We start from the raw sequence: 25,206 nt of genomic DNA on the forward strand, positions 1-25,206 counted from the left end.
CTTCTTTGTACAGACTGGGGCTGGAAGGAGTTGTTCTAGAGGCCACTGGGACCCCCTTCTGCTGGCATCCCAGCCCAGGAGAGAAAGCCCAGCCCCACTTAGCCTGGCGTTCAAGGCCTGGCTTTGACACCCACCCCCTCCCGTCGGGTCCCAGTTTTATCTCATTGACTCATTTAACAAATATTTCCTTGATGAAGGCCTGTGAGCTAACGCCACCTCCTGCCCCTGCTCCATTCCCTTCTGCCCCAAGTTAGAAGGGGTCTTTTCATCCGTGGACTCGCCTACCTGACTCAGACTCCTGCACGTTGTACAAAACCCAGCCTCGAGGTCCGCCCCTCCAGGAAGTTTGCTCCCTCCCCCCAGTCCTGCCCTCAGGGGCAAGAGTGTCTGTAATCTTTGTCTCCTCCTCCCCAGGTAGAGGAGCTACACCTGGAGGGCGGGGGCTGCAGCCTCAGCTCTGGGGTGGGGACTGCGCAGAGGGGTTTGTTAAACCAGGTGAACAGCCCAGCTCCGTTCCTCCGTCCTTGACGTGTAGATTCTGCCTGGCGGGGCGCGCACCCCGGTCCCATTCTCAACTTCTCAGTGTCCCTCAGACAAGTCTCCTAGATCCCCTCAGCCCCCAGGGGTGCAAGCAAAAGAGACCGACCTAGAGGGCAGCTAGGAGGTAGGGGGCGGGCAGCCTTGGGGATGGGGCCGGGAAGCCTCCTCTGCCTCCCCTCCCCCTTCCTGGCCCAGCGGAAAGGGCACGGGTGTGTTCAGATAAATGGCGCATTAATGGGGCGCCAGGCCAGGGCGAGGCTCCCCTGCCGGATGCCGCGGAGGGTAACCCACGGGGGCGGGGCGTCGGACCCTCCCCGAGTGGGGGGGGCAGAGTCCTCCGTCCCCGCTGGGCCTCCGTCTCCGTATCGGAAAAGTGGGCGCTCTCCCAGGCCTGTGCTGCCCACCCCCGCCTCTGTCGTCTCGTCCGGGGCTCTGGGGATCCAGGGTAGGACCCTCCCGGGGGTCGAAGCTGGCGTGCTCGGGCTCAGCAGAGCCCGCGCTGCGACCCGGGCCGAGGTAGCTCCTGGAGGTACCCCAGGGTCAGCCCCGCTGCAGTCCGGCCGGGATCACCCGGCCTGGCGCCTCCCCGAACCCATCCACCGCGCCCCGTCCCACCCCCAGCTCCAGATCCGCGGGCCGCCTTTCTGCAAGGACGAAAGCGTAGTGGATTAAATATATATATATTTACATCTTTACTTGTCAAAGGAGCGTCCCTTCCGGGAAGGGCAGAGGACGCTCAGGACCGCCCAGGGTGGGGGGACTCGCTTCACTCTCGGGGCCGGAGCTTGGCCGCGGGGATGGCCCGGCCTCTCCGGAGCGGGCGCCAGAAGCGGGTTTCGTTGCGCCGGGGAAGTCAGCGGCCTGCGATGCCCGGGCCGCGCGGTCAGCGGAGCTGGGTAGTGGGGCGCCCCCCTCTCCCATCCTCCGGGAGGCCGCAGCCCGCGCCCTGCCTGGCCTGGCCTCAATTTCCCCGACTGCACACCGCGGAACAAGGTCGAAGTTTCCTCACTTAGCAGGCGGCGGGGGGTGGGGGGGGGTGGGGACGACGGGTTGTGATCACGAAGGAGCCGAGAGACCAGGGGTTCGGGCCTGAGGGGGGCGTCTTCGTGTCCCCAGCCCGTCTGGCTGCGCCTCCAACTCGGCTTCTCCGTATTTACAAGGTCGGCGTCCTAGGCTCCAGGCCCCCAGCCCAGCTCCGGGACCTGCACGCGATCCCCGGCGCGCAGAGGGAGCGAAAGCAGGCGGAGCGGGCGGGAGGTGAGCGAGCAGATCTCCAGAGCCCTGGGGTCCCCTCGCCCCTGCGGGTCACTTTCCAGACCTGGCAGGAGGTGCGGGCCCAAGCTCCGCAATCCGGGCGCCCCGCGCTCCAGCCCGGGCTTGGCCGCGACCACCCACCCGGAGTCGTAGTGGTGGGGGTGGAATTCTCTCCGCTATCTGTGCCTGGAACTCCCGGGCCCGCGGAGGCCGAGCTGCTGGGGGAGAGGGACGAGGACGCGGGGCCCCAGGGAACCCCCCGCCGGCCGCGGGCTCCCGGTTCGGGTGCCCCGGCGCAAACAAGCTTGGTGTTTGCGGAGAGCGCGGCGGGAGGCTCGGCCCAGGAGCGATGAGGATTCGATGGAGCCGCGCGGCGTGGCGCGGGCAACGGAGCCAGGGGGGGCGCGGGGATCGATCGGGCGCAGCTGTCGCCGACACGCCCGCGGGAGCATCCACCCCGCGGGCCAGCGCGACCCGGCGCCCCGCGACCGCGGGCAGGAATTTCGGACGTTCTGCCCGCCAGCTGCGAAACTCCAACGTCGTGGCGCCCCAGGTTCGGCGCTGGGATGTCCGCACACCCAACGTCCGAGACTGGAACCTTCGGGCGCCGCGAGGGCAGCCGGGCCGGGACCCCCGGCCGGGCAGGAAAAGTCTAGCGCCCTCCCCCCACACCCCCAATCTAAATAAAGTCCTCCGACCCCGCCCGAACGAAGGTGCAGGAGTCTGGCGGAGCACGTGGGCCCAGCCAAGTGCGAGCCGGCCAGAAGTTGGGGCGTCTGCAGGTTTGGGGGACTGTACCTGGGGCTGACACGGATCTCGGGCTGGGCGGGACTGGAAGGGGGACATTAATCGTCACTATTTATTAAAACCTCGCTCTAAACAAAAAGGAAGGTGCGCAGCGGCTGGTGAGTTTCATTTCCGTGGGCGACAAATCGAATCACAGAATCAGCAGAGAACCGTGCAGGGGCCTAGCGGAGGCCCGGAAAGGGAAAACTTTGAGTATAACACCCCCCCCCCATATTTTTGGCTGCGATCTGGAGTCAAAACAACAAGGAATGTTGCCTGTCCAAGAAGAGAGGAGGTGGACGGTACTGATTCGAGTTGGGGCGGATTGGGGGTGTTGAACCGGAGGAGACGGCTGGGCCCCCCGGAGCGGGGAGGAGGCCCGAGCTCCAGCCAAGCCTCCCTGCCGCTTGCTGGACGCTGCAAGCCCCCGGGTAAGGGGGATGCGGTGTTGCACTTCCCGGCTTCTCCCAGGCCCGGCTGTGCACAGAGAGGGTGGGCATTGACAGAGGCAGCCCAGCGTGGGCCGAGGCACCCCCAGGCACAGACGCGGGCTCCAAGCGTCAAACTCCAATTTTCCTGGACGGGATACTGAGGCCAGAGAGCTTCCGCCACGTGGCCAAGGTCGGGGCAGGGGCGAGGATGCGTGTCGTCCTGCCCCCATCCAGCCCACCCTTCCCCCTGCCGCAATTTGCCTAATGACCCAAGATCGATCAGGGCCTGAGCCACCGGCCCGTCCGTGGTCAGCTCAATTCTATTTTACTAATTACTAAAAGGCCACTGGTGGGGGAAGCCGGTTCCGGAGCTCCAGGGGGGCTCTCCGCTCACTCTCTGGAGGGTGGCAAATTTTTGCTCAATCTCCCAGGGGGACCATAGCCTCTGCGGGAGCGGGATCCCTGTCCCTGTGGGTGTCTGAATGTCCAGCCTAAAAGGGGTGCAGGACTGCGCACACCTGGATGAGCCTGGTTCCCCCGCCTGGCATCCCCGGCCTAGTGGAGGTGCTCAGGGTGTCCTGAGGCAGCAGAGGGGAGGGGGCTCCTTCATCTCAAAGCTGCTGGTCTCCCTCTTTCAAAATGGACGCTTTCCCCGTTAGAAAAGGCACACATGCTTGTTATAAAAGTGAAAGTGAGAAGCTGAAGGAAATATTTATATAAAGATGGAGGTAAAAGGCTGCATGGCCCTGACCCCCACAGAGCACCCCTTGGTTGACTTTGGGAGCACTTCCTTCCACCTTAGCTTTCCCACCCATAGAGACCCCCCCCCCGCACCCGCCTGATCTGCGCTTGTTGGGCCTGGGATGCGATCATTTTATGAAGGCTGATTGATTTTTAGATCCCACGATTATTTTTAATTATCTGTGATTGTTGGCGAGTGAGATGGGGGGGCGGGGGGCTGGAGCCCCGCACAGCCAGAACCCAACCTCCCAGACTTGGAATCTGCATGGGGAGGGGGATATTCACTTGTCCAGACCTGCCCATCTCTGCCACCTCTGTTTTCCTACCTGGAATATGGGTGTACTGATCTATAACCTGAAATTGTATATAAGTCCTGAATTGAAAACGTCATGGACCTGGACCTGGGGGCAGTGTTGGCCCTTGGGAAGAATGCCGGAACAATCAGTGCCACAGTCTACCTTGGACCGGAGGCAGAAGCAAAGCAGCCGTGCAACTTCCCCTTGGGGCTCGGTGAAGAGTGTGTGTGCCTGGTAAAGCGTAGGCGGCCGCTAAATGCTAAGTCCTGAGCACAAGGCACGAAGAGGGGTCCCTTGTAGCCCTATCCCACCCCAGGCCATTCTACTGTCCGATTCTCCAAAGCTGGGGGTCAGCTCATCCTGGTTCCCCAACTCCCTCACACTCAGAGACCCCCACCTCCCTCTCCCGCTATGATGGAAAACACAGATGTGCCCCAGGCTCTCAGCTGGGGCAGGCAGGAAGGCACCCTCCTCCCCGTCAGAGAAGGGGAAACAGACACAGAAAGGGCCCTGGCACAGGGTCCAAGCCCAGTGGCAGTTCAGAGAATCAAACCTCCAGTGCGTAGCCGCGTCTACAGGGGCGGGAATCCTGTTGAAGGTGGTGAGGGAGGGGCTGCCCCAATGGTCTGCGGCGGGGGAGGGGGGCTAGCTCGCTGATAGGGTCTTCCCCTCCCTCCGCCCACAGATTAGAGCCCTAGTCCTCCCCTCGAGGTGGGGGTTCCCGGGGTACCCTAGCAGAGGGCTTACTAGCTCTACCCTTCCCCTCCTCATTCTGGAAAAGGCAAAGTTTTCCCCCTGGGGCAGATGTATGGGGAAGGAAGAAGGGGTGGGGCCGGTTTGGCGAGTCCCTCCTCAGCCCACACTCTGGCCTTCAGACGGGGACACCCCTTGGGGTCTGGCTTGGCCACTCCAGACTCCCCTCCCTGATCTGCATCTTATTCCAATAGAGGGATCACCTTGGGGGGGGTGTCTCTGAGTGTGGGAGGCCCCCTCATTTATCCCAGTTCCCAGAGATCCCTGGGCCTCACCTGTCTCCACGTGGTGAGGAAAAGGAGCACCCTCGCTCCCCCCTAAAAGCGGGGCTTCCCTGGTGGCGCAGTGGTTGAGAGTCCGCCTGCCGATGCAGGGGGCGCGGGTTCGTGACCCGGTCCGGGAAGATCCCACATGCCACGGAGCGGCTGGGCCCATGAGCCATGGCCGCTGAGCCTGCGCGTCTGGAGCCTGTGCTCCGCAACGGGAGAGGCCACAACAGTGAGAGGCCCGTGTACTGCAAAAAAAAAAAAAAAATAGGAGAAACCCCAGGGAGAGCGTGGAGCTGGACCCGGGGCTTTGTGGGAAGCTGGGAGGATGTGCCTTCAGCCTGCCTGATCTGGAGGGGGAGAGGGGTTCTTCAAGAGTCACCCCCAAGCCGCTCCCACGCTGGAGATGAAGGAAACTAGAAGGACCTGGAAGTGGGAGGTGCCTTGGGCACCCCTGAGGCCAGGCGCTCCATTATACAGCTGGGGAAACTGAGGCCCAGGTGCCCACACATGGGGGCAGATCCAGACACTTGGGAGGCACAGGCCGTGACCCAGCCTGAGGACCCCCTTTCAGCACACTCGCTCCAGAGAGACCTTTGTGGGGGGCTGTGACTCCCTACCTGTGTTGAGATAGAGGGAGGTGAGCGAGCAGAGGGACCACCTCCTGGGGGGTCTGTGTGGGTCGGGGGGCGCACGATCACAGACCTCCACTCAGCCACGCTCCTGCGCACTCCCTAAAGATGGACTCATGGGTGCCAGGTAGGAAAGTAACCTTCACGACCCTCGGGAGAGACAGGGAATCAGAGACCCAGAGACAAGGTCCCCAGTCTCACCTCGGCAGTCTGTCCTCGACCCGCGCCCACTGTCCCCGGGTACGACCAGTCCCCAGGGGGCACGGCGGAGACAGAGGCAGGGGACCCCAGAAGCCCGGAGTCTGGCCCACTCCGGCCTGCCTGGCGCTGAAAGGGGACGCGGCGGGCGGAGAGCAAGGCGGCGGGAGGTGGCGGCGAGGGGAGCCGGTGGGCGGGGGCACTGACGTCAGACCCGGGCCCGGGCGCCGGCGGCCGCTCCCCCGCCACATCCTGGTGGCCGCGCTCGCAGCCGGGCCGGGCCGTGCGCCGCTCAGCCGGGCAGCCTCGCGCGCAGCCACCGGGGAGCGGGCGGGGGCCATGCGTCGGCCTTGAGCGCGCCGGGCCGGCGCCAAGGAGCGCGCGCGGCGGGCGGGCGGCCGAGCCGGCGAGGGGCCCGCGCGCGGCGGCCGAGCATGGAGCTGAGCCTGGAGAGCCTGGGGGGCCTGCACGGCGTGGCCCATGCGCAGGCGGGAGAGCTGCTGAGCCCGAGCCACGCGCGCTCGGCGGCGGCGCCGCACCGCGGCCTGGTGGCGCCCGGGCGCCCCGGCCTAGTGGCCGGCATGGCGAGCCTGCTGGACGGCGGCGGCGGCAGCGCCGCCGGGGGCGCCGGGGGCGCGGGCGGCTCGAGCGGCGCGGGCGGCGGCGCCGACTTCCGCGGGGAGCTGGCGGGCCCGCTGCACCCGGCCATGGGCATGGCCTGCGAGGCCCCCGGCCTGGGCGGCACCTACACGACGCTCACGCCCCTGCAGCACCTGCCCCCGCTCGCGGCCGTGGCTGACAAGTTCCACCAGCACGCGGCGGCCGCGGCCGTAGCCGGGGCGCACGGCGGCCACCCCCACTCGCACCCGCACCCGGCGGCCGCGCCGCCCCCGCCGCCCCCGCCGCAGCGCCTGGCGGCCAGCGTGAGCGGCAGCTTCACCCTCATGCGCGACGAGCGCGCGGCGCTCGCCTCCGTGGGCCACCTCTATGGGCCCTACGGCAAGGAGCTGCCCGCCATGGGGTCGCCGCTCTCGCCGCTGCCCAACGCACTGCCGCCCGCGCTGCACGGCGCCCCTCAGCCCCCGCCGCCGCCGCCGCCGCCGCCGCTGGCAGCCTATGGCGCGCCGGGCCACCTGGCGGGGGACAAGCTGCTGCCGCCCGCCGCCTTCGAGCCTCACGCCGCGCTGCTGGGTCGCGCGGAGGACGCGCTGGCCCGCGGGCTGCCCGGAGGCGGCGGCGGCGGCAGCAGTTCGGGCGCCGGGAGCACCGGGGGGCTGCTGGCGCCGCTGGGCGGGCTGGCGGCGGCCGGAGCGCACGGGCCTCACTCCGGCGGCAGCGGCCCGGCCGCGGGAGGCGGCGGCCCCGGGGCGGGCGCGGCGGCCGAGGAGATCAACACCAAGGAGGTGGCGCAGCGCATCACGGCGGAGCTGAAGCGCTACAGCATCCCGCAGGCCATCTTCGCGCAGCGCATCCTGTGCCGCTCGCAGGGCACGCTCTCCGACCTGCTGCGCAACCCCAAGCCCTGGAGCAAGCTCAAGTCGGGCCGCGAGACCTTCCGCAGGATGTGGAAGTGGCTGCAGGAGCCCGAGTTCCAGCGCATGTCGGCGCTGCGCCTCGCAGGTAGGAGCGCGGCGCGTACCGCCCGACCCTAGGGGTCCGGCTCGGGGCTCCCCAGCACCAAGCAGTGCGGCAGCGGAGAGCCCCGGCTCCCTCCCCAGTCGGCGGCCTTGCGCCCCTTCCCCCCACTCTGGACCCCCCTGCAGGAGGCTAGAGCGTGATCTGCGCCCCTGCCCGTCAGTTCCGTCAGCAAAAGGGGGAAAAGGATTGTGCCGCCGTCCCTCCCGTAGACTCCCGCCCAGCCCCTCCGGGAACTGGGAGGGGGTTCCTGGACCCTTTTTAGACTGCTGGAGGATCCCCAAGCTGCCAGCAGGGTCGCTCATTGTGTGTGTGATGTGTGCGTGTGTGTTTTAGGGGGTGGGTGCCCAAGACGCGCCGCCGCTTTCAGCTCGGGGTGCCACTCCCCTCCTCCCAAACGATCCCTCGCTGCGCCTCCAGCCCCGGGGCAGAGCGCCGGGACCGTGCACCGGGTGCCAGAACCTTAGCAGCCAGGGCCGGGCCCGCGCTCAGCCCCCGGCCCCAGCGCGCGCTTCTTTGTAGCTGGGCCTCTGCGATCGATAGCCCCCTCCCCCTCTCCGGCCGCTGGCAAAGGTCACCCGAGAACGGGCGGGGGAGGGGCAGCCCGGGGGACCCTCGGCCCGCGCGGCGCGGAGGCCTTTACACCCCAGCCGGCCGCCCGCCCCACGCGTTTGCTCCTGGCTAGGGTGCGCGCACCCCACTGGCCTCTCTTTTCCGTTTTGTGTTTCTCTGGCTTCTACTTCTCTCTCTGTCGGGCGAACTGGGATCTATTTTTTTTGCTCTGTCTCCGTTTTCCTCCTGGTCTCATTCTTTCTCCTTCTCTCTGTCCCGCTCCCTCTCTACCTCTCTCTGCCTCTGTCTCCGTGTCTCACTCACACTGATGCTCAGCCTCCCCTCGCTCCCTCCTCCCTCCCAGCTGACAACAGCTGGGTCCACACCTGCCCCCAGAGAGCCGGTGGCCAGGACCACTTCTCCTGGGTGTGCGTGGTGGGGTGCAGGAGAGAGCCCCCACTCTCACCACGGTGGCCTGGCTTGGGTGGGGGGGAGTCTTTTCCTGGCCACTCTGGGGAGGGGCTGCAGCTGCCCCAGCAGCGGGGACAATAGCGGCCCCGGGCGCCTGATCGATCGCTTCTCTGCGCACAGGGGCGAGTGGGGCTGGATGGAGTGGACTGGGGCTCAAACCAGGCACCCCGTAAGCGGGGAGGCAGGGAGGCACTTGGCTGTGAAGGGCCGGGCAGGGGGGCTGGGGAAGAGGGGGTGCCATTGGGGGATGGAGAGGGGTCGGTGTTCGTTGCTCCCCTCCCCCTAGGTGTCCTGGACAACCTGGGGGACTTGCACCCACACGCGGGCCTCAGTTGCCCCTTCTGCAGAACAAGGTGACTGCCTGAGCCCCGGATAGGCTTCCTAGATTCTCCACATTGGGGACTAAATCCTCCTTTGATGTGGCAGGTAACCAAGTGCGTGGGAAGGTGGCCGTGAAATGTTAGAAATGGCATCAGGAACCTGGAGGGTCTTGTGTGTAAGGGCAGTACCCACTGCTCATGACACATGCAGTGACACAGGTGTGCTCACGGGGGACACTCAGTCACACCAACACACAGCCACAGCGTGCCGTGTGTGAAGCAGGTGATCAGGGAGCAGGTCAAGGGCATGGCTCTGACGCTGTAGGTACTAAGCAGCCCCCAGCGAATGGGGTCACTTGTGAGGTTTGACTTACTGTACACTGGCCACCTTCGGCCTCCTCCCCGGCGCGTGTATTTTGGGGACATCGTGTCTGACATGTGTGTACCCAAAGGACACACCACTTTCCATTTTTTTCCACCGTCACTGTCATTTAACTAACTGGACCTCTTTGTGGTATGTGAGTGGCACACTTCGGGGCCACCCAACAGATTGGCCAGGGCGTCTTAGAACGACAAGCCTCAGGTGAGAAGTCCCTGTGGCGGGTGCCTGCTGTGAGGGATCAGTGCCAGCCAGCAGGGCACCAGCTCCCAGAGTCGGTGTCAGTGCGGGGAGGGCAGGGGAAACTGAGGCTGCGTTTGCATCCCAGCCGGGCCTCCCTGGCTTCTGCGGCGGCAGTCAGACGCCTCACCTCTCTGAGCCTCGGTTTCCCCTTTCGAAGTGGGAGTCAGAATAGTGGCCGTCTCAGGGGTACGTGGGGTGAATGGAGAGGATGAGCACAGGACCTGGCACATGCTCAGGTCCAGGCGACATTGAGCCGCGACACCCGGCCTGTCCCCGGCTCCTCCAGGCCGCTGCCTACGCGTGACCCACCCACCCCACCCCACCCCCGTCCGCCTGGTCCGCGCGCCCGGCCCTGGGCCCCCGCCACACCTCTAGCGCGTTCAGGACCCCGTCCACAGCGCGGGGCTGGCCTTAGGATGTCAGCGGTGGCCGGGCCGGGGTAATTAAGCACCGACCGGCCGAGAGGCCTTTAGTTCCGGTCGCTGCGCGAATGAAAAGCGGTTAAGTGGCGGCAAATCGCAGCGGTTGGTGGGGGAGGCGGGGCACATCCCTCCGCAACGCGCCGACCCGCAAGCGACAGCCCAAAGCACCTCCCGGCGCCCAGACCCGCACAGTCCAACCCCGGCAGGGAGTACTCACCGCCGCCCTCCCTCCTCCCCGCCCCATCCCGGGACCCTGCAGCTCGGCGCCCCAGTCCCACCCCCTCGCGCTGGCCCGCCTCCGGCCTCGCCTCTTGGCCGAGCTGCTCCGGACCTCCCGTCAGGTAGTCCCGTCCTTGCGCTGGACCAGGAGGGAGAAAGACACACGGAGAGACAGAGAGAAAGAGAGATAGGTAAGGAAGGACAGAGAGTGGCAAAAAAAAAAAAAAAGAAGCGAGAAAGTCAAAGAGACAGAAAAGGAGAGACTGGAAAGGGGAGTGGAGAGGTCCCAGCGGCTGCCCGGCTGCTGGGTTCCACTAGCCTGGACCCTGTCACCTCCCAGCTCCCCCGCCTCTCTCCTTTCCGACTCTGGGGCTTAGGAGGGAAGAGCAGTTTCTTTGTTTCTCTGAAGCACCCAAGAAATCTGGCCAGGTAGACCTGAGGGTCCGCCACTCCGTTGCCGCCAGGCCTGCCTGTTCTTTGTGACTCAGTTTACCCCCCTGTACAATGTGTGTGCATTGGGGGAGCCAGGCTCTGGCTCTGACATTCTGGGGATGGCCCATCCTGCATCCCCCCAACCCCACTGCCATGGTGTGGGGGGGTGACTAGCCCTACTCCACCCCAGGATCCTCAGATTCCCACAGCTTCGGAGCCGCCGCCTCTTCGAAGCCCTCCCCGACTCTGTCTCAAACAGTAATTACGGGAGAGGGGCTGGGGGAGGGGCTGGCGGACTCCGCGGGGGCGGGGCGGTCGATGAATTCGAATTACCGTCTCTAATTCATCACCGTCGCCGGGTCGATAACTTCGGCCGTCTTCAAATATTGTTTAAATTGCAACTCCGGAGGAAAAGTATTTTTTGTAACTGATCAGAAAATATATATAAAATATCAGATGGTGGCGATTGAAAGAAGGGCCTTCTCCTCCTCCTTCTCGCCTGCCGATGAGCCCCAGACCCAGAATCCCTGAAGGCTGTGGGAGACCGGCCGTGGGGGAAACTGAGGCAGAGAGGGAGCCATTTCCGGAGGTGACAGGGGGTGGGCACGGTGAGGGCAGATGTCAGGGTTGGCGGTGGCTTTGCAGTGCGGTGGCCAGGGGCCTGGAGTCTGGAAGGGATGGTGATGGAAAGGGGAAAGGCACACCAGCTGCCCCCCTCCAGGCTAGGACAGGCTTTTCCCCCACCCCTCCCCCCATTCTGCAGCCACCATCCCGGACAGGTGTTGAATGGGAAGAGAAGAAGAGACTCAGCCCACAAGGTCCAATTCCAGAGTCCCACTTGGAGGGACACTATCCATCCCCCCCGCAAGCACTCTCCACCCCCTCTCCCCTCCCCCATCCCCCCACCCCTGCAAAGACCAATGTACCTTCAGTAAAACCTGACCTTGATCCACCCACAAGGGTCCACACCTCTTGCAGACCCCTCCAGAAAGCCACCCCAGTAGAGAATTCGGAGACCTGGCCTCACCCGGGCTCAGTCACTGACTGATCTTGGGTGAGGGTCTGAGTCTCAGTTCCCTCATCTGAGAAATGGACAGAATCAGATACCACCTCCAAGGTATTTGTTGAGGTTTTTCTTATCAACCCCGCCCCCCCCAGAGCCCCTCAGGATGTATTCACAGACCCTGTACCCTGAGGCCCCATTGCTTAATCACCCACTCACACCCACATCTCCTTGTCTTTAGGGAGGACCTGGGTCATCCCTGGCAGCCTGTGCTTTGTGGGACCCACAGAGAGTGGGGAAGGGGAGCCAGAAGGGGTCTGGGACCTGGAGGGGACACTGCAGGCCTCCTCAGGGAAGCAGGGAGTGGGGGGATACTGTCCGGGGCTGTGTGTGCCAGGGCCATGAGGGGCTGTGCATGATGTCTTGGGTCCCCCAAACCAGTCCCTCCTTCTAGACCACAAGACCCAAGTGGGGCGGCACCAGCACCCTGCCCAGGTTCACTGATTCTGGCTTTCATTTCCACGCAGAGGGGGAGGGAGAGGAGAGGGGTAGGTTGTCAGATGGGGAGGGGGCGGGCTGGGATGCCCGGAAGCCCTCCCCCTCCCCCTCGGTTCACCCACCAGAAAGGAGGGACCTTTTAAGCCAGTTTGAGTGTTGAGCCCACTTTACAGACCAGCAAGCCAAGGCTGAAAGAAGGGTGCTTGCCAGTGCTGCGCACTCAGGGTGACTCAGAGCCTTTAGTAAATGGGGCCTGAGATGCTCAGGCTCCCACCTCCCTCAGAGATGGGGGGACATTCCGGGCAGGTGGCCCGGCAGAGACAAAGGCTGGGAGGGGAGCTCAGTGGACTGAGGCCAGGGACAGGAGGGAGGCTCTCAAGGTCGTGTCAAGGTCCACTTTACAAACCGCTTGGGTGACCCTTGGGCCGGGAGGGCAGGCCTGCACTTGTCCTTCCGACTCAGAGTTGGACAGGATCACGGACCCATGAGAGTCCCCCCAGGGACCACCAGAGACCCTGGGGATGGGTCCTCCTGCTGCACTCAGAGCCACCCGCTTCTGCTTTTCCTGGTGAACTGCCCCCTCCTGGCTGCCAGCCCTCAGGGGGAACCTGGGCCCTGAACTGGAGGTCCAGCCCTCCTTGGACCCCAGTCCCGATAGTACCTTCCTGCCTGAGAGACAAGGATGGTCGTTCCCACGTCACAGAGAAGCACACAGAGGAATCTCCCGGGTGAGGGGCTGGAGCTGGGCTTTGGCTCCTTTATTCTCAAGTCCCCTTACCTGAAAATCCTAGGACTAACCAAGACCCAGCCATTCTCCCTAAACTCCCTCCCTATCAACCATCACCACTCTAGTCTGAGCAACCCCCCTCTGGCCGCTGCCTCCTCCTTGCTGGTCTCCAGGCTCCACTCCCTCCCCTGATGTCCTCACTCCAAAGCTGGAGGGGGCTTCTTACAGTAAGTCAGAGCTCATCGTTCTTCTGCTTAGTACCGTGCCCCGTGGCTCCCAAGAGCCCAGAAGTAGAGGAAACTTCCTTCCACGGCCCTAACTTTCTGTCCTGCGTCAATGCAGGTGGAACCACCAAGGACAAAGGCTGGGAGGTGGGAAGCCAGAGCTGCTGTAAGGATGGAGGCTGGACCCCTGCGGCTGGAGTCTTTGTACGTAGCAGCGAGCTCAGCTGAACCAGGGGAGCTCAGGCTGGTTTGAATCAAGTGTTTAATTAAATATGGCCCTTGATCAATAAGGAAGGCTGTGCTCGTGGGGGAGGGAAGAGGCTGGCCGGGAGCTAGGGGCAGCCTGGGAGACCCACCTGACCTTGGGCAGTCCAGGGACACCTGCAGCCTCAGTTTCCCCTCTGCCAAGTAGGTGTGGACGTGGTGGGGCTAGGAAAAGGGGAGACTCTCCTGCTGCTGGTGTCTTGCCCTATAGACAGATGTGGGGCAGGCCGGGGGCTTAGACCTAGTCACACGCATAAAGCCACAAATTGGCAGCAGGTGGAAACGGACAAGGAGAGGCGCCCATGACCGGCGCGGGCCTCTGGAGACACAAGTGTAGACGCCCACATCCACACTAGGGCAAGCGCGGGCAGACTCCGGCCCAGGACCCCCACCGCCCTCCGGTCGGGGTCTGGCACATCCCGGTGCTGGGGGAGCAGGGAAGAACCCACTTCCCCCCCCCCCCCCGACACCTTCGCTGGCGCCTGGGAATTTTTCACGGGCCCCCCAGCTGAGCCTCTGGGCCACCTCTCCTACCCATCCACTTCCGGGCAGGGGCGGTCCGGACCCCACTCCCTAGAGCTGGGGGTGGGTGGGAGAGGGTCACGTCCGCCCGCGGTGACGGAGGTAGGTGATGGGGGACCTGGTGCGGGCACAGCAGGGTTCATGCTTTTCTACGCACCCTAGCGCATACGCGCCCACTAGGGAAGATGTCGGTGCTTCAGTTTCCACCACCAGGCCAACGCCGCCCCGCAGTGCCGGCAAAGCCGCGGAGTGCAGCCGGGGCCGCCACGTTCCGCACGTCTGTCCTCGGCGGACGTGGGATCTCACAAACCCAAAAGGATCTAGCGTGCATCCGCCCTCCACAGCCTGGAGGGACATGGGCGCACGCAGCCCAGTGTAAGGACCCGGCCCCTTGCCCTGCACACCCGCGGCCTCCGAGCCTCAGGGTCACCGGCGCGCCCTCAACAAGTGCCCGCATCCTATCCCGGGGGACGTCATATCCCACCCGTGGGGAGCCGCCTCTGGGTTCGCCTCCCTCTGGCCCAACCCAGGGCGGCGGCGGACTTGGCGCGCTTGGCTGTGCGCTCGGAACGTCGGGTCACAGCTCCTGGAATGCAGACAGCACAGCGCGGCGGCCGGGGCGCTTGGGGAGGGATGCGTGCGGCGGCGGTCAGGCCCGGGACTGTGGACGAGGCGCTTCCCCTGCGCACCTCCGTTTCCCCAAATGGAGGCTAGAATCCTCAGCCCGGCTGAGAACGAAGCACGTAAAGAAAAGCCTCCTGCGCGCGTCGGAGCAACGGCAAAGTCCCTGCTTGCTTCCTCCACCTCCCTCCTGTCTACCCACCCTGTTCTTTAAAAAATGCTGTATTATTTTTTTTCACACAGCGGACACATTCGCCAAGTTCCAAATTTAAGTGGAGCAAGTCCCCTTTCTGTAAACCGCGGTTCGTATTGCTCCTCCTAAAGAGAGGTTACACTTCATCCGGCAGCCATAACGCACGTACTTTTCCTTTTCCTTTTCCTCTTTTTAAAAAACACCGGTTCTGCTGTGCTTTTGCTTCACCGACAGCCGGCACATCCACATCAGGAAAGAGAGAGCCTCGAAGGCATTTTTGCCTGCTGCATAGTATTCTGTTTGGCCCTTTCCTTCTGTCTTCAACCACGTCCCTGCCCAATGGACATTTAGGACAGTTCCAGGTGGTTTGTCGTCGCCCCCAGGGCTGCAGTGAGCACGCGCAGCACGACAGTTTTGCCTGTGAGTTTATCTGTGGCTTAGTTTCCCAGGCACTGAAATGCTGGGTCCTCCCCCCCCCACCCCGCTGGCCTTTTCTGCTTTGGCTTCTCTATGCTTTTTCTTATCACCGAAGGTTCCTTTCCTGTCATCTTTTTCAAATCCATTTCCAGCTGTCAGCCGCTGTGACTCTTAACATTTTTTTTTTTAAATAAAAACTCTGCGTGCACCCGCTGATGAGGTTTGCCCCCAGTGCCTGAATGGGGGGGCGGGTCTCAAGGCGTGAGAGCTGCCCCTGGACACCCCCGTCCCCCCATCCCCAGGCGTTGCAACCACCAGATGGAGCGCCCCCCCCCCCCCGGGAGGGGCAGCCCAGAACCCAGTGGAAACGCTCATTTCCCTGATAAGTCTTTGAAAGGCTCAGAACTAATTTGAAAATGCGGCCATTAAAATCCCATCAGGGGAAGCAGGGGGGCGGGGAGGGAGGCTGGGTGACAGCCAAGGTGCGTTCAGAGGCTGGGGGAGGGGGAGGGGTGGACCTGGCGGGCAGGGGAGGGTGGAGGGGCAGAGAGCGGTGAGGCGACGGAGACAGAGGAGGGGCTGCTGAGGCTTCCAGGGGGTCCACATCTGAGGGCAGGGGCCTGGCTCAGCACCGTCTCCCTGGAGATGACTCCCCTCCCCCCCACCCCTGAGGAGTGCAGGGTGTGGATAAAGCAGGTCCGAGGCATGTGTATGCTCCAGGCTCCCCTCCGAGTGACTCACTGTGTGACCTTGGGCAAGTCACTCACTGTCCCTGGCCAGGGGAGGCCAGCGGGGGCTGCTCAGGGCAGCTCAGCCCAGTGGGGACAAGCCACTAGGGTGGTGGCATCAATGTGGCCCACACCTGGGGCTGAGCAGCTGGTGGCCGGGGTGGGACGTGTCGCCAAGGAAACCGGTCATCATCCCAGCCGGGGACCTGGCTCCGTATTGAATTGTCTGCCCCGAGAAGCTGAGCTGAGCGCGGGAGGTGGCCGGAGGGGAGGGAACGGGACAGTGGCTCTGGCTCCCGCTCCCACACCACCACCCGGTGCCCAGGTAGACAGATCCTGGGAAGGGGGTGGTACAGGCACACGGGGCCGGGGCCCTGGGGGCAGGCGAGAGTGGCTCCGCGGTGGCTCTGACACTGCACAGAGGGTGACACAGAGGGATGAGCACTTCTCGGGCCACCGTCTGGCTGCTGTCCTCCCCTGTCAGACCCAGGCTTTCACAGTGGGGGGAGCCACCCTCCTGATGCCACCTGGCTTCTTCCAGATCTGTTCCCCCCTAGCCGGGCTCATGTCTTCCTCCCCCACCGCCCGATAGCCCAACCATGCCCACCTCCATCCCGAGCTGCACAGCGGGGGCAGCTGGCAGCCCCGTCTGGGAACAGTCAGTCATCGGTTTCCCTGTATCTGTGCGATTATTCGGGTGACGGTGTTTTCACACCACATCGAGGCTCCGTGGGACCTTGCACACGGTGCACACAGGAGGTGCTTGGTAACTGTGTGAGTAGAGGGGGGAAGGAGTGAGCAGCTGCAGGGTCCACCCTGGCCCGCATGTGGAGCCAGCTTTGCTTGGGACCCCCAACCCCACAGACAGATGGGGACATCAGGACCGGGGGTCGCTGGGCCCGCTTTATAAACCAGGAAAACTGTGTCCACAGACTGTGTGCTCAGGGCCACTCGGCCCCCGGAGCCCAGGCCCAGCGTCCCCGCTGATGGGGAAGGGCAGGGCAGTGGGGCAGCTAGCAGGCCCAAGGCCAGAAGACACACAGGAGCCACCCCGGGGGTCTCCATGGCCCATCCTACGTCCTGTAGACTCAGACCCAGTGGACTCAGCGCCACGCACCCTGGCTGTCACACCCAGCAAGTCACGTTCCGCCCTTGATTCTTCACACTGCATCCTCTGTCTGACATCCACGCTCTGTCCCCAACCCCCGAGGCCAGCTGCAAGCAAACGTCACGCTGAGGCCTGCTGGCCCCCGGGTCTTCCGTCGCTGCCCACTGACCGGCCACATCCTCTGAGCCTCTGTCCCCACCGCCCCCCAGGTCCCCACCCGCTGCCCACCTGTCTGCCTATCGCACCGAAGGCTCTGGCTACCCTCCCAGTTTCCCCGTTCCTCACGCGCGTGCGGTCTGCGGTGCATGGCTACCCCTTCCAACACAGCAAAGCCGCACTGCACACACCGCCTTCCATCCGGCCAGGCCCTGTGCAGCCCCACGCAGGCACACCCAGCTGATGGGGGACAGGCAGACTCCCGCGTGCTCAGCCGGCTGGGGCCAGGGATGGCCCAGGACAGGCACAGCAGGGGCACTCATCCCGCCATGTCACCCACCCAGACCACAGTGGGCCTCTGGAGGAGGAGAGGAGGATGGTGCAGGATGCCAGAGGGGAGGGGGAGACGGAGGGGGGGAGGAGATGGGTGTCTGTCAGGTGATGATGGGGGTGAACAGGTGCAACCCTAGCTCCCTCCACTGCGGACCTGATCCTCTCCATCCACTGAGGGGCGACTGAATCCAGGGACACACCCCCTCCCCCTCCTGCTGCACAGCCCCAGCTTCTCCCTGGCTGACTGGGGACAGGGTGCTCCCTGCTGAGGGCCCTCCCTGGGGTCCCCCTGCTTTACCGGACCCTCCAGGGCAGTGACCAGCCGGGTCTCCCTGCGCAGGGTCTTCCAGTCTGGGCTGAGTTCCCTACCACCCACATAGGGGTGTCAGGCATTGGACAACACAGCCAGCCGGCAGCCTCCCGTGGATCCACTCTGTGCTGGGCACCAGAAGGCTCCTAGGGGAGAGAATTGGGGCTCTGCTGAGGGTGAGGGGAAGAGTTTCCTGGGGCAAGGGCAACTGGGGCTGGGCCTTGAGGGATGTCTAGGAGTTCTTGGGCTGAGGCAGCCCAACTCCCTACTCCAGACCTCATTTTCTCCATCCCTCCCCCCTCCAGGAAGATTCTAGGGAAGGTGCTGAGGCTTGAGGCCTGCCCTGAGAGGGGGAGAAACTTCACGGCTGCCCTGCAAGTGGGGCCCAGAGCCTAGCTCCTCCCCGGGCCCCCATATGGGAGCTGGGAGCCTCATCCCAGCCCCACCATCGTATTCAAGACTTTTCTGGCTAAACCCCTTCTCAGAACCTGGTAAGGCAGAGATCATGATTAAGACAATTTTCCATTTGAGGAACCTGAGACTCAGAGGCCGTCACCACGCAGTAATCCACGGTGGGGACGGGTCTGACTGCCCTCTTGGGCCCCTGGACGCGAGCAGCTTTGTAGAAAGGCAGGAGGGACAGAGGTGCCATGGTAGCAAGTCTCCAAGGGTCTGAAATGAAAGGGAACTTGAGGGTCCCCCCAACTCACCTCCCATTGCCGCCACCCAAAACGTGGACCAACAGGGCCCACCCTCCTACCTGGAGTCCCGGCCAGCGCTGGGGCGGGGTCAGCTCCCCTGTCAGTCACTGCGGGAACCGCGGGCCAGACCAGCCGAAAAGGCTGCCGTTAGCGCCTGCTGGGCTCCCCGTGAGGCAGCTGATTTGGGAATAAGGTCTCTTCTGTATCTCCTTTGATCTCCTCCAGGGCTTCTGGGACCCCCCCAGGAGCCAGCCCCAGACCCTCCTCATCCCTGGACTCCAAAAAGACTGATAGCAATGAGGGAAACAGGATGGGGTGTAGCCGCCACTGTGGTGCACCTGCGTCCCCTCCTCCACCTGAATCGTTTCTATCTCCATCACCTTCCCCACCATCTTTAAGATCAGAGCATCTTGGAATCAGCAGCTCCAAGTATCAGATTCTCAGTCCCTGGGGTCAGGGAGGGTGGACAGGAGAGAAAGTTGGGTCCAAAACCCTCACTCTGTGGCACCCCTGGATAGAGTGGGAGAATGGTGTGGAAAAAAGAAAGAAAAAAGCAGAGGAGGGAGAAAGTTGCAGTATTAAATTGGGGGGGGGTCAGGGTGGGCCTCACAGAGAAGAGATTTGAGCGAAGAATGGAAGGAGGCAAGGGAACAATGAAGAAACGTGGGAAGAGCAACACAGGCAGTGACTTCCCTGGTGGCGCAGTGGCTAAGACTCTGTGCTCGCAATGCATGGGGCCCAGGGTCGATCCCTGGTCAGGGAACTAGATCCCACGTGCCACAGCTAAGAGCTGTCACAGCCAAATAAATAAATAAATATTTATAAATAAAAAAGAGCGATGCAGGCAGAGGTGGCAGCCAGTGCAAAGGCCCTGAGGTTGGACTGTGCCCGGGGGATGTGACCAGTGTGGCCACGGAGGAGTGAGCTGAGTGAGGGGCAGCAGGAGGAGGTGAGAACAGAGAGGCAGTGGGGGACCAGGGGCCGAGTGAGATGGGGAGGGCTTGAGCAGCTGATGCGCCCTGAAAAATGTTTGAAGGAGGCAGAACGTCCCATTTTGCAACTGAGGAGACTGAGGCAGGCCCTGCAAGGGAACTGACCCACCCAGGGTCCCAGAGCATGTATGAAGGCCACCCCACCACACCAGTCCCACAGGCCAGCCCAGCTGGCTCCTCCTCTGCTGGCTGTCACGGCAGCCATGGTTGGTGGTGAGGGCCTGTGTCTGAGGCCACTCCCTGTCTCCCCACCACAGGCTGGGTGGCCCTGGTGGGGGAACCTGGGCTGAGTCCCCCTGTGCTGGGCACATACAAGGTGGACTCTAGGATGGGGTTTGATGGTGTCGGTGAGGATTTTGGAGGAGACGGTGGTGGAGGGGATAAAATGGAGGTGACGGTGGTGGAGGTGCAAGTGGAGGAGGTGATGAGAGCAGAGGTGGTGTTGATGATGGAGTTCGGCTGTGGAGAGAGGTGGTGGTGGTACAGGTGGTGGTAATGGTGGAGGAGGAGGGGCTGGTGGTGGAACTGATGCAGATGATGGAAGGGATGGTGGTAGATGGACACCGATGGTGGTGGAGACGAGGTGATGGCAGAAGAGGTGATGGAGGTGGAGGAGGTGGGGGTGGTGGAGGAGGTGATGGAGGGAAAAGTGATGCAGGTGGAGGAGGCGATGCAGGTACACCACAGTGGCGGTCCCCACTGGAGATCATCGTGGAAGAGGTGGCCGCAGCAGTGGCACCGCAGTGTGAGGCTGCTAGCTGGTGCCATGAGTACATCCCAGGCTGCTCCCCGGGCTCCTCTTCCCCAGCCCTGCTCCCTGGCCGGTCCTCTGGCAGCCTTGGTTTTCACTTCTGTGAAAGGGGCCCATACCCAGGCCTCTCCTCCTTCTGGGGCTGCCTCCAGGGGTGCATTGGTTTTTAGGGCTGACCCGGGTGATGCTGGGCGCTGGGAGGGATACTGATGAGGGGCAGGGCAGCGATAGGACCCGCCGCTGGGGGGCTTTGGGGCACCTCCCGTGCTGGCACTCACACCCCCGCCAGGGGCAGGGGCCTCCAGGCCGGCGCCGCCGGGGTCTGTGGGGGAGGGAAGCGGTGACAAAAGCTGCTCGAGGTAAACAGCTCCGACTGGAGCCCGGATCGATCCAGGCTGTGAGGAGCTGTAATTAGATTGAACGCTGGGAAGGGGGGCGAGCGGAGCCTCTTTTTGCTGCAATCGACAAAACGCGAAGTTTTTTCACCGCTCTGCTTCGCCCGGCCCCTCCCCCAGCCTCTGCCTCTGGGGCCCCCATTAGACTCTGGGTTGGAGAAGGGGGAGGCCGGGGGCAAAGAGGCGACCCACATCTTACCTCCCTCCCCTCTGCCAGTCAACTCTGGCTGCTGTCTTGCCCCTGCCAGGACTTGCTGGGCGAACTTGGGCGAGGGGCTTACCTTCCCTGAGTAAGTAAGAAGGAAACTTCCTGCCCTATGGAATTATAAGGCCCTGCACATGCAAAGCTCTTGCAAGCTAGAGCATTGATACAAAGGAGCATTTGTATATCTGTCCCTAGTGTAAATGCATAGTGAACTCATGAGAAAATTGCTAAGAGAATGAATGAATGCATGAGTGAATGAATGAATTGATGATCGCAACAGGAGGGCAAGAAAGGCCTCTTTTGGAACGTAAAGGCCTGGTTGAGTTTTGACTCTTCCCTGGCCTTGCTGCCTGAGACCCAGCTTTCCCTTGAAAGAGTGGGGGATGTGGCCTCCTCTCGTGAGTCTCACAGGCTTGCCAGGTTCCAAGGAGATGGGAGGTCAAGGCAGTTGCTTGTGCTTCCTTCGAACATTTCTTTAAGCAGATAAAATACGAACAAATGTTCTCACTCCCCTGTCTTGTATACAAAAGGCTGCCCGGTACACTGTTCATGTCCTAGGTTTTGCCTCATACAGTACCAGGATTGCTTTTCCTTTCTTGCACGGCTGTTTGTTTTTCCAGGAGTTAATTGTTGCCAATCACAAACTCTTCCCACATCCTCCATCAAAGTTCGAAACCAACGCATGTTAGGACATTTCCATTTCCGTTGGTTCTTCTGCTCTGACCTGAATGGGACTGCCCTCCGTGCCCTTGGTGCCTTTGTCCTGCTGTCTTTCAGGCTCTCCCGTCTTCATTTGGGGGACCGCTTTTCCCTTTCCTCTAGGTTGAATCACATTTCCTGATTCCCGCACCTTCCTTTTTTGATTTACTTCCTCATTTTGATGGAACACACCCTCTAGTAGCTTTCTGAGAAAGGGTATAAAGAAGTCAACTTCTGGAGACCTTGAATGTCTGACTATATCTTTAGTCCACCTTCATGCTTATGTTTGGCCGGTCACACAATTCTAGCTGAATACAGTTTTCCCTCAGAATTTTGAAGGCATTGTTCCACTGGCTCCCAGTTTTCAAGAAGCCCAAAGCCACTCTGATTCTTAGGTCTCCAAATGGCGTGTGGCTTTCCTCTCTGGGACATTTTATCTTCTTTTTCATCCTGGGTCCCTGACATTTCACAAGGATGAACCTCAGGGAGTGTATTATTTTTCATTCATTGAGCTGAGCATTTCATGGGCTCTTTTAAACTGAACTCTCATGTCTTCCAGCCATGGATTTAAAAAATATATATATATATATAATTTATTTGGGCTTCCCTTCCTCTAGTTTTGGATGGCCTCTTGCTCAGATGACAAACGTGCACATTCATCCTCTAACTTTGTTTTCACCTTTCCCTCATTTTCCATCTCTGTGTCCACCTGTATTTCCAGGGATATTTGCTTTATGTTCCAATCCTTTTTTTTTTTTTAATTTTTTGGCCCAGTCACATGGCCTGCAGGATCTTAGTTCCCCGACCAGGGATTGAACCCGGGCCCTTGGCAGTGAAAGCGCCGAGTCCTAACCACTGGACCACCAGGAATTCCCTACGTTCCAATTCTTACATTGACTTTATTCCAGCTATTATATACTTAAATTCTAAGAGCATTGTCTTCCCCTTTCATGGTCCTGTTTCATGGATACAGTATTTTTCTCTTACCTCTCCAAGAATCTGACTTATAACAGTGCCTGACCTGTCTGTTTCTTCTGAGAGCATCATCCCCCAATCCTCCTGCCATTTTTCTCACTTTTTCTCTCTCTCCTTCATTAGAGGCTTTTCTGAAATGTCCAGTAACCTCTGATCATCACTCTTCTTTAATCATGAAACCTGAAACAGCCAATCAGAAGCCCCGTGTGTGTTCCAGGTCAGAGGGGGCCAGGGAGGGACGTGGTGCGTCAGGTCACACAGGGGAACCTGTCGTCCCCGAGAAACGAGCCACAGTGCAGGGGACATTCATTTATTTTTGCTGACGTGTGTGGACATTGATCTGGCATGTCATCGGGTTCAGGCTGTCCTGGAACCAAAAATTCCAGCTTGGCTTGTGGTCCCAGCAGGCCACTGGGCCTGGCAGCAGGGATCTGCTAGTACAGCCTGTGCCACCGGCCACTATGGGGGTGACAGAGTCGCTGGGGCAAGCGGTTGGCAGGGAGGCAGGATAGGGCAGGTGTCCACCACCCACTGCCCCTGACTGCTACGTGGATGAGGAATTGAGACTCTGATAGAGTTTGTGCTTATGTCAGCAGCCCCCGGGGGGAAGTAGCCTGCTCTGGCTGGTGAAGCTCATCTTTTCCACCCATTGGCCCCCATGGCATTGAGGGGAGGGGTCCGCTTTGGAGCTGGGGCAGGGAGGAGGAGGACCACAGGCTCCAGCCCAGCTCCACCACCCTGAGATGTTGCCATTTCCCCTTTGCAAGCATCCACCGACCACAGGGCAGCCTCCTGCAGCCTTCCCGGTCCTCCGTGCAGGTGACCCTGGGAGAGGGAGGGTTGGTCTCTCAACCCCCCTTAGATCCTCCCAGCTCCAGAAGTTCCTCTGGGGACTCGAGGGGAGCCAAACCTCAGTCTCAGTCTGCTGGTGGGGGGAGGCCAGAGTGGGGGCTCAGATATCAGAATCAGGCAGTGGTTGCCCATGTGAGCCTGGTTCAGGGTCCCTGAGCTGGCCAGGCGCCAGAGGACACCAGGGAAGGAAGCGTGGGCTGTCATCCCCCTTCTAAGAACCCCCTTGCCCCATCATTCCAGGGGGAGGTTACTGGGCTTTGTGACACATCTCCAAGGACCTATGAATTAACCACTTCTTCCACCCAGGTCTACACTGAGCCAAATAACTCACATGTAGAGTTTCCATGTCATTTCCCCCAGCACCCCCCAGGTGTGGGCTGCAGAAGGGAGGGCGGAAAGCCACCAACACCAGTGGTGCTCTTGAGGTCAGGATTCTTGGGGGGGTGGGGAGGGGTTTGGGGATATGAGGCTGGGGAGGGGGCCAAGCATGCAGAAGAGGGACGGGAGGGGTGGCGACCCGTGCCTGTGGAGGTGTGCTCACACTGTGTCCCCTTCTGTTTCTCCCCACCTCCACATCTGCCTCCTCTGTCTCTGTCTCCTGCCCACGACCGTCTGCCCCCCACTTCCTTCCATTACTGGCGGTCTCTACTCGCTGCCTCCTGGCCTCTTTCTGTGTCTCCCTGTCTCTTTTGGCCCTGTCCCCGGGTCGTCTCTCCCTCCATCTCTCGCGTTTCCTGCGTATTTCTGTGTTTCCTCGTGTCTCTCCGCTCCGGGACGCGTGGCCTGTCTTCTTCCGTGCGGCCGCACGGTGGCGCTGCGTCCCGCTCGCCCGCCCGCTCGCCCGCAGCCTGCAAGCGGAAGGAGCAGGAGCAGCAGAAGGAGCGCGCGCTGCAGCCCAAGAAGCAGCGCCTGGTGTTCACCGACCTGCAGCGGCGCACGCTGATCGCCATCTTTAAGGAGAACAAGCGGCCGTCGAAGGAGATGCAGGTCACCATCTCGCAGCAGCTCGGCCTGGAGCTCAACACCGTCAGCAATTTCTTCATGAACGCGCGGCGCCGCTGCATGAACCGCTGGGCCGAGGAGCCAGGCGCGGCCCCCGGGGGCCCCGTCGGCGCCGCGGCCACCTTCTCCAAGGCCTGAGGCGCCCCGCCCCCTCCCCTCCCCCCCAACCGCGCCCTCCCCTCCCCTCTCCCCCACCGCGCCCTCCCAGCCTCCACGGCCCGGGCGCTGCCCTCCCACGTCCCCCAGCCCCAACCCTGCCGGCCCGGAGACCCGCGCCAGGGGGCGCCTGGAGGGGCTGCCGTCCGGGTTCCCACACCCCGGGAAGGGACGCAGCACACCCCCAGCCCAAGTGCACAAAAAGGGCCCCCCTCCTCCCTCCGTCCCAATCTCCTTCAGGCCAAAGGAAGCCCTCCACCCCCCCGCCAGAGGGGAGGGGGTGACAGAAAGGGGCTCCCGGGCTCCCTTTCAAGGCAGGACGCCCAGGGGGCTTCGAGGAAAACCAGGGCTCACGTGTCGTCCCGAAAGCGGGTCAAGAAGCACATACTAGAAACAAACCGGGTATTTAAAAAAGGAATTTAAAGAATAATCCCTCCTTCGCCGGCCCCCCGACCCCACGGAAGGAGGCAGGGAGGCTTCCTCTCCAACGGTACCCCCCCAAACCCCCGCCACGGACCCTTCCCCGAGAACTCAACCCCTCCAAAGTCGCCAAAGCCCACGTCGAGCTGGAGCCTCACACTGCCCCCACCCCACCAAGACCACCCCGGGTCCGCCGGCAGAACTGCCTCCGCAGCCAAGACCCAGCCGCCCCTCCCGGCAGCCGGGATTCCTTGTGCCAAGAATTGCCTGCCTTAACGTCTGGGGGCGGGGGTGCCCTGCAGCGGCGACCGCCCAGCACCCACCGGCGAGCACCCTTCCCCACCCTGTCCCAGACCGGAGGGGACGGCAGCTCAAACAAGCGGG

At 62.3% G+C, this 25,206-nt stretch overlaps 1 protein-coding gene across 1 annotated transcript; it reads left to right on the plus strand.

Moving 5' to 3' along the window:
- Window positions 1-6,331: 6,331 nt before the first annotated feature.
- ONECUT3 (one cut homeobox 3) lies at window positions 6,332-24,384 on the plus strand. Its single transcript, XM_030845845.1, has 2 exons — window positions 6,332-7,517; window positions 24,092-24,384. The coding sequence occupies exons 1-2, from the start codon at window positions 6,332-6,334 to the stop codon at window positions 24,382-24,384; spliced, it is 1,479 nt and encodes a 492-aa protein (XP_030701705.1).
- Window positions 24,385-25,206: the final 822 nt, after the last annotated feature.

The sequence above is a fragment of the Globicephala melas genome, chromosome 3 (genome assembly GCF_963455315.2).
Source record: "Globicephala melas chromosome 3, mGloMel1.2, whole genome shotgun sequence".
In the NCBI taxonomy this organism is placed as follows: domain Eukaryota; kingdom Metazoa; phylum Chordata; class Mammalia; order Artiodactyla; family Delphinidae; genus Globicephala; species Globicephala melas.

Excerpts from the sequence above, each read along its gene's own strand:
- ONECUT3 (XM_030845845.1), top strand. The coding sequence starts at position 6,332 with ATGGAGCTGAGCCTGGAGAGCCTGGGGGGCCTGCACGGCGTGGCCCAT. Across the intron at positions 7,518-24,091 it reads GTCGGCGCTGCGCCTCGCAG|CCTGCAAGCGGAAGGAGCAG; the intron begins GTAGGAGCGCGG and ends GCTCGCCCGCAG.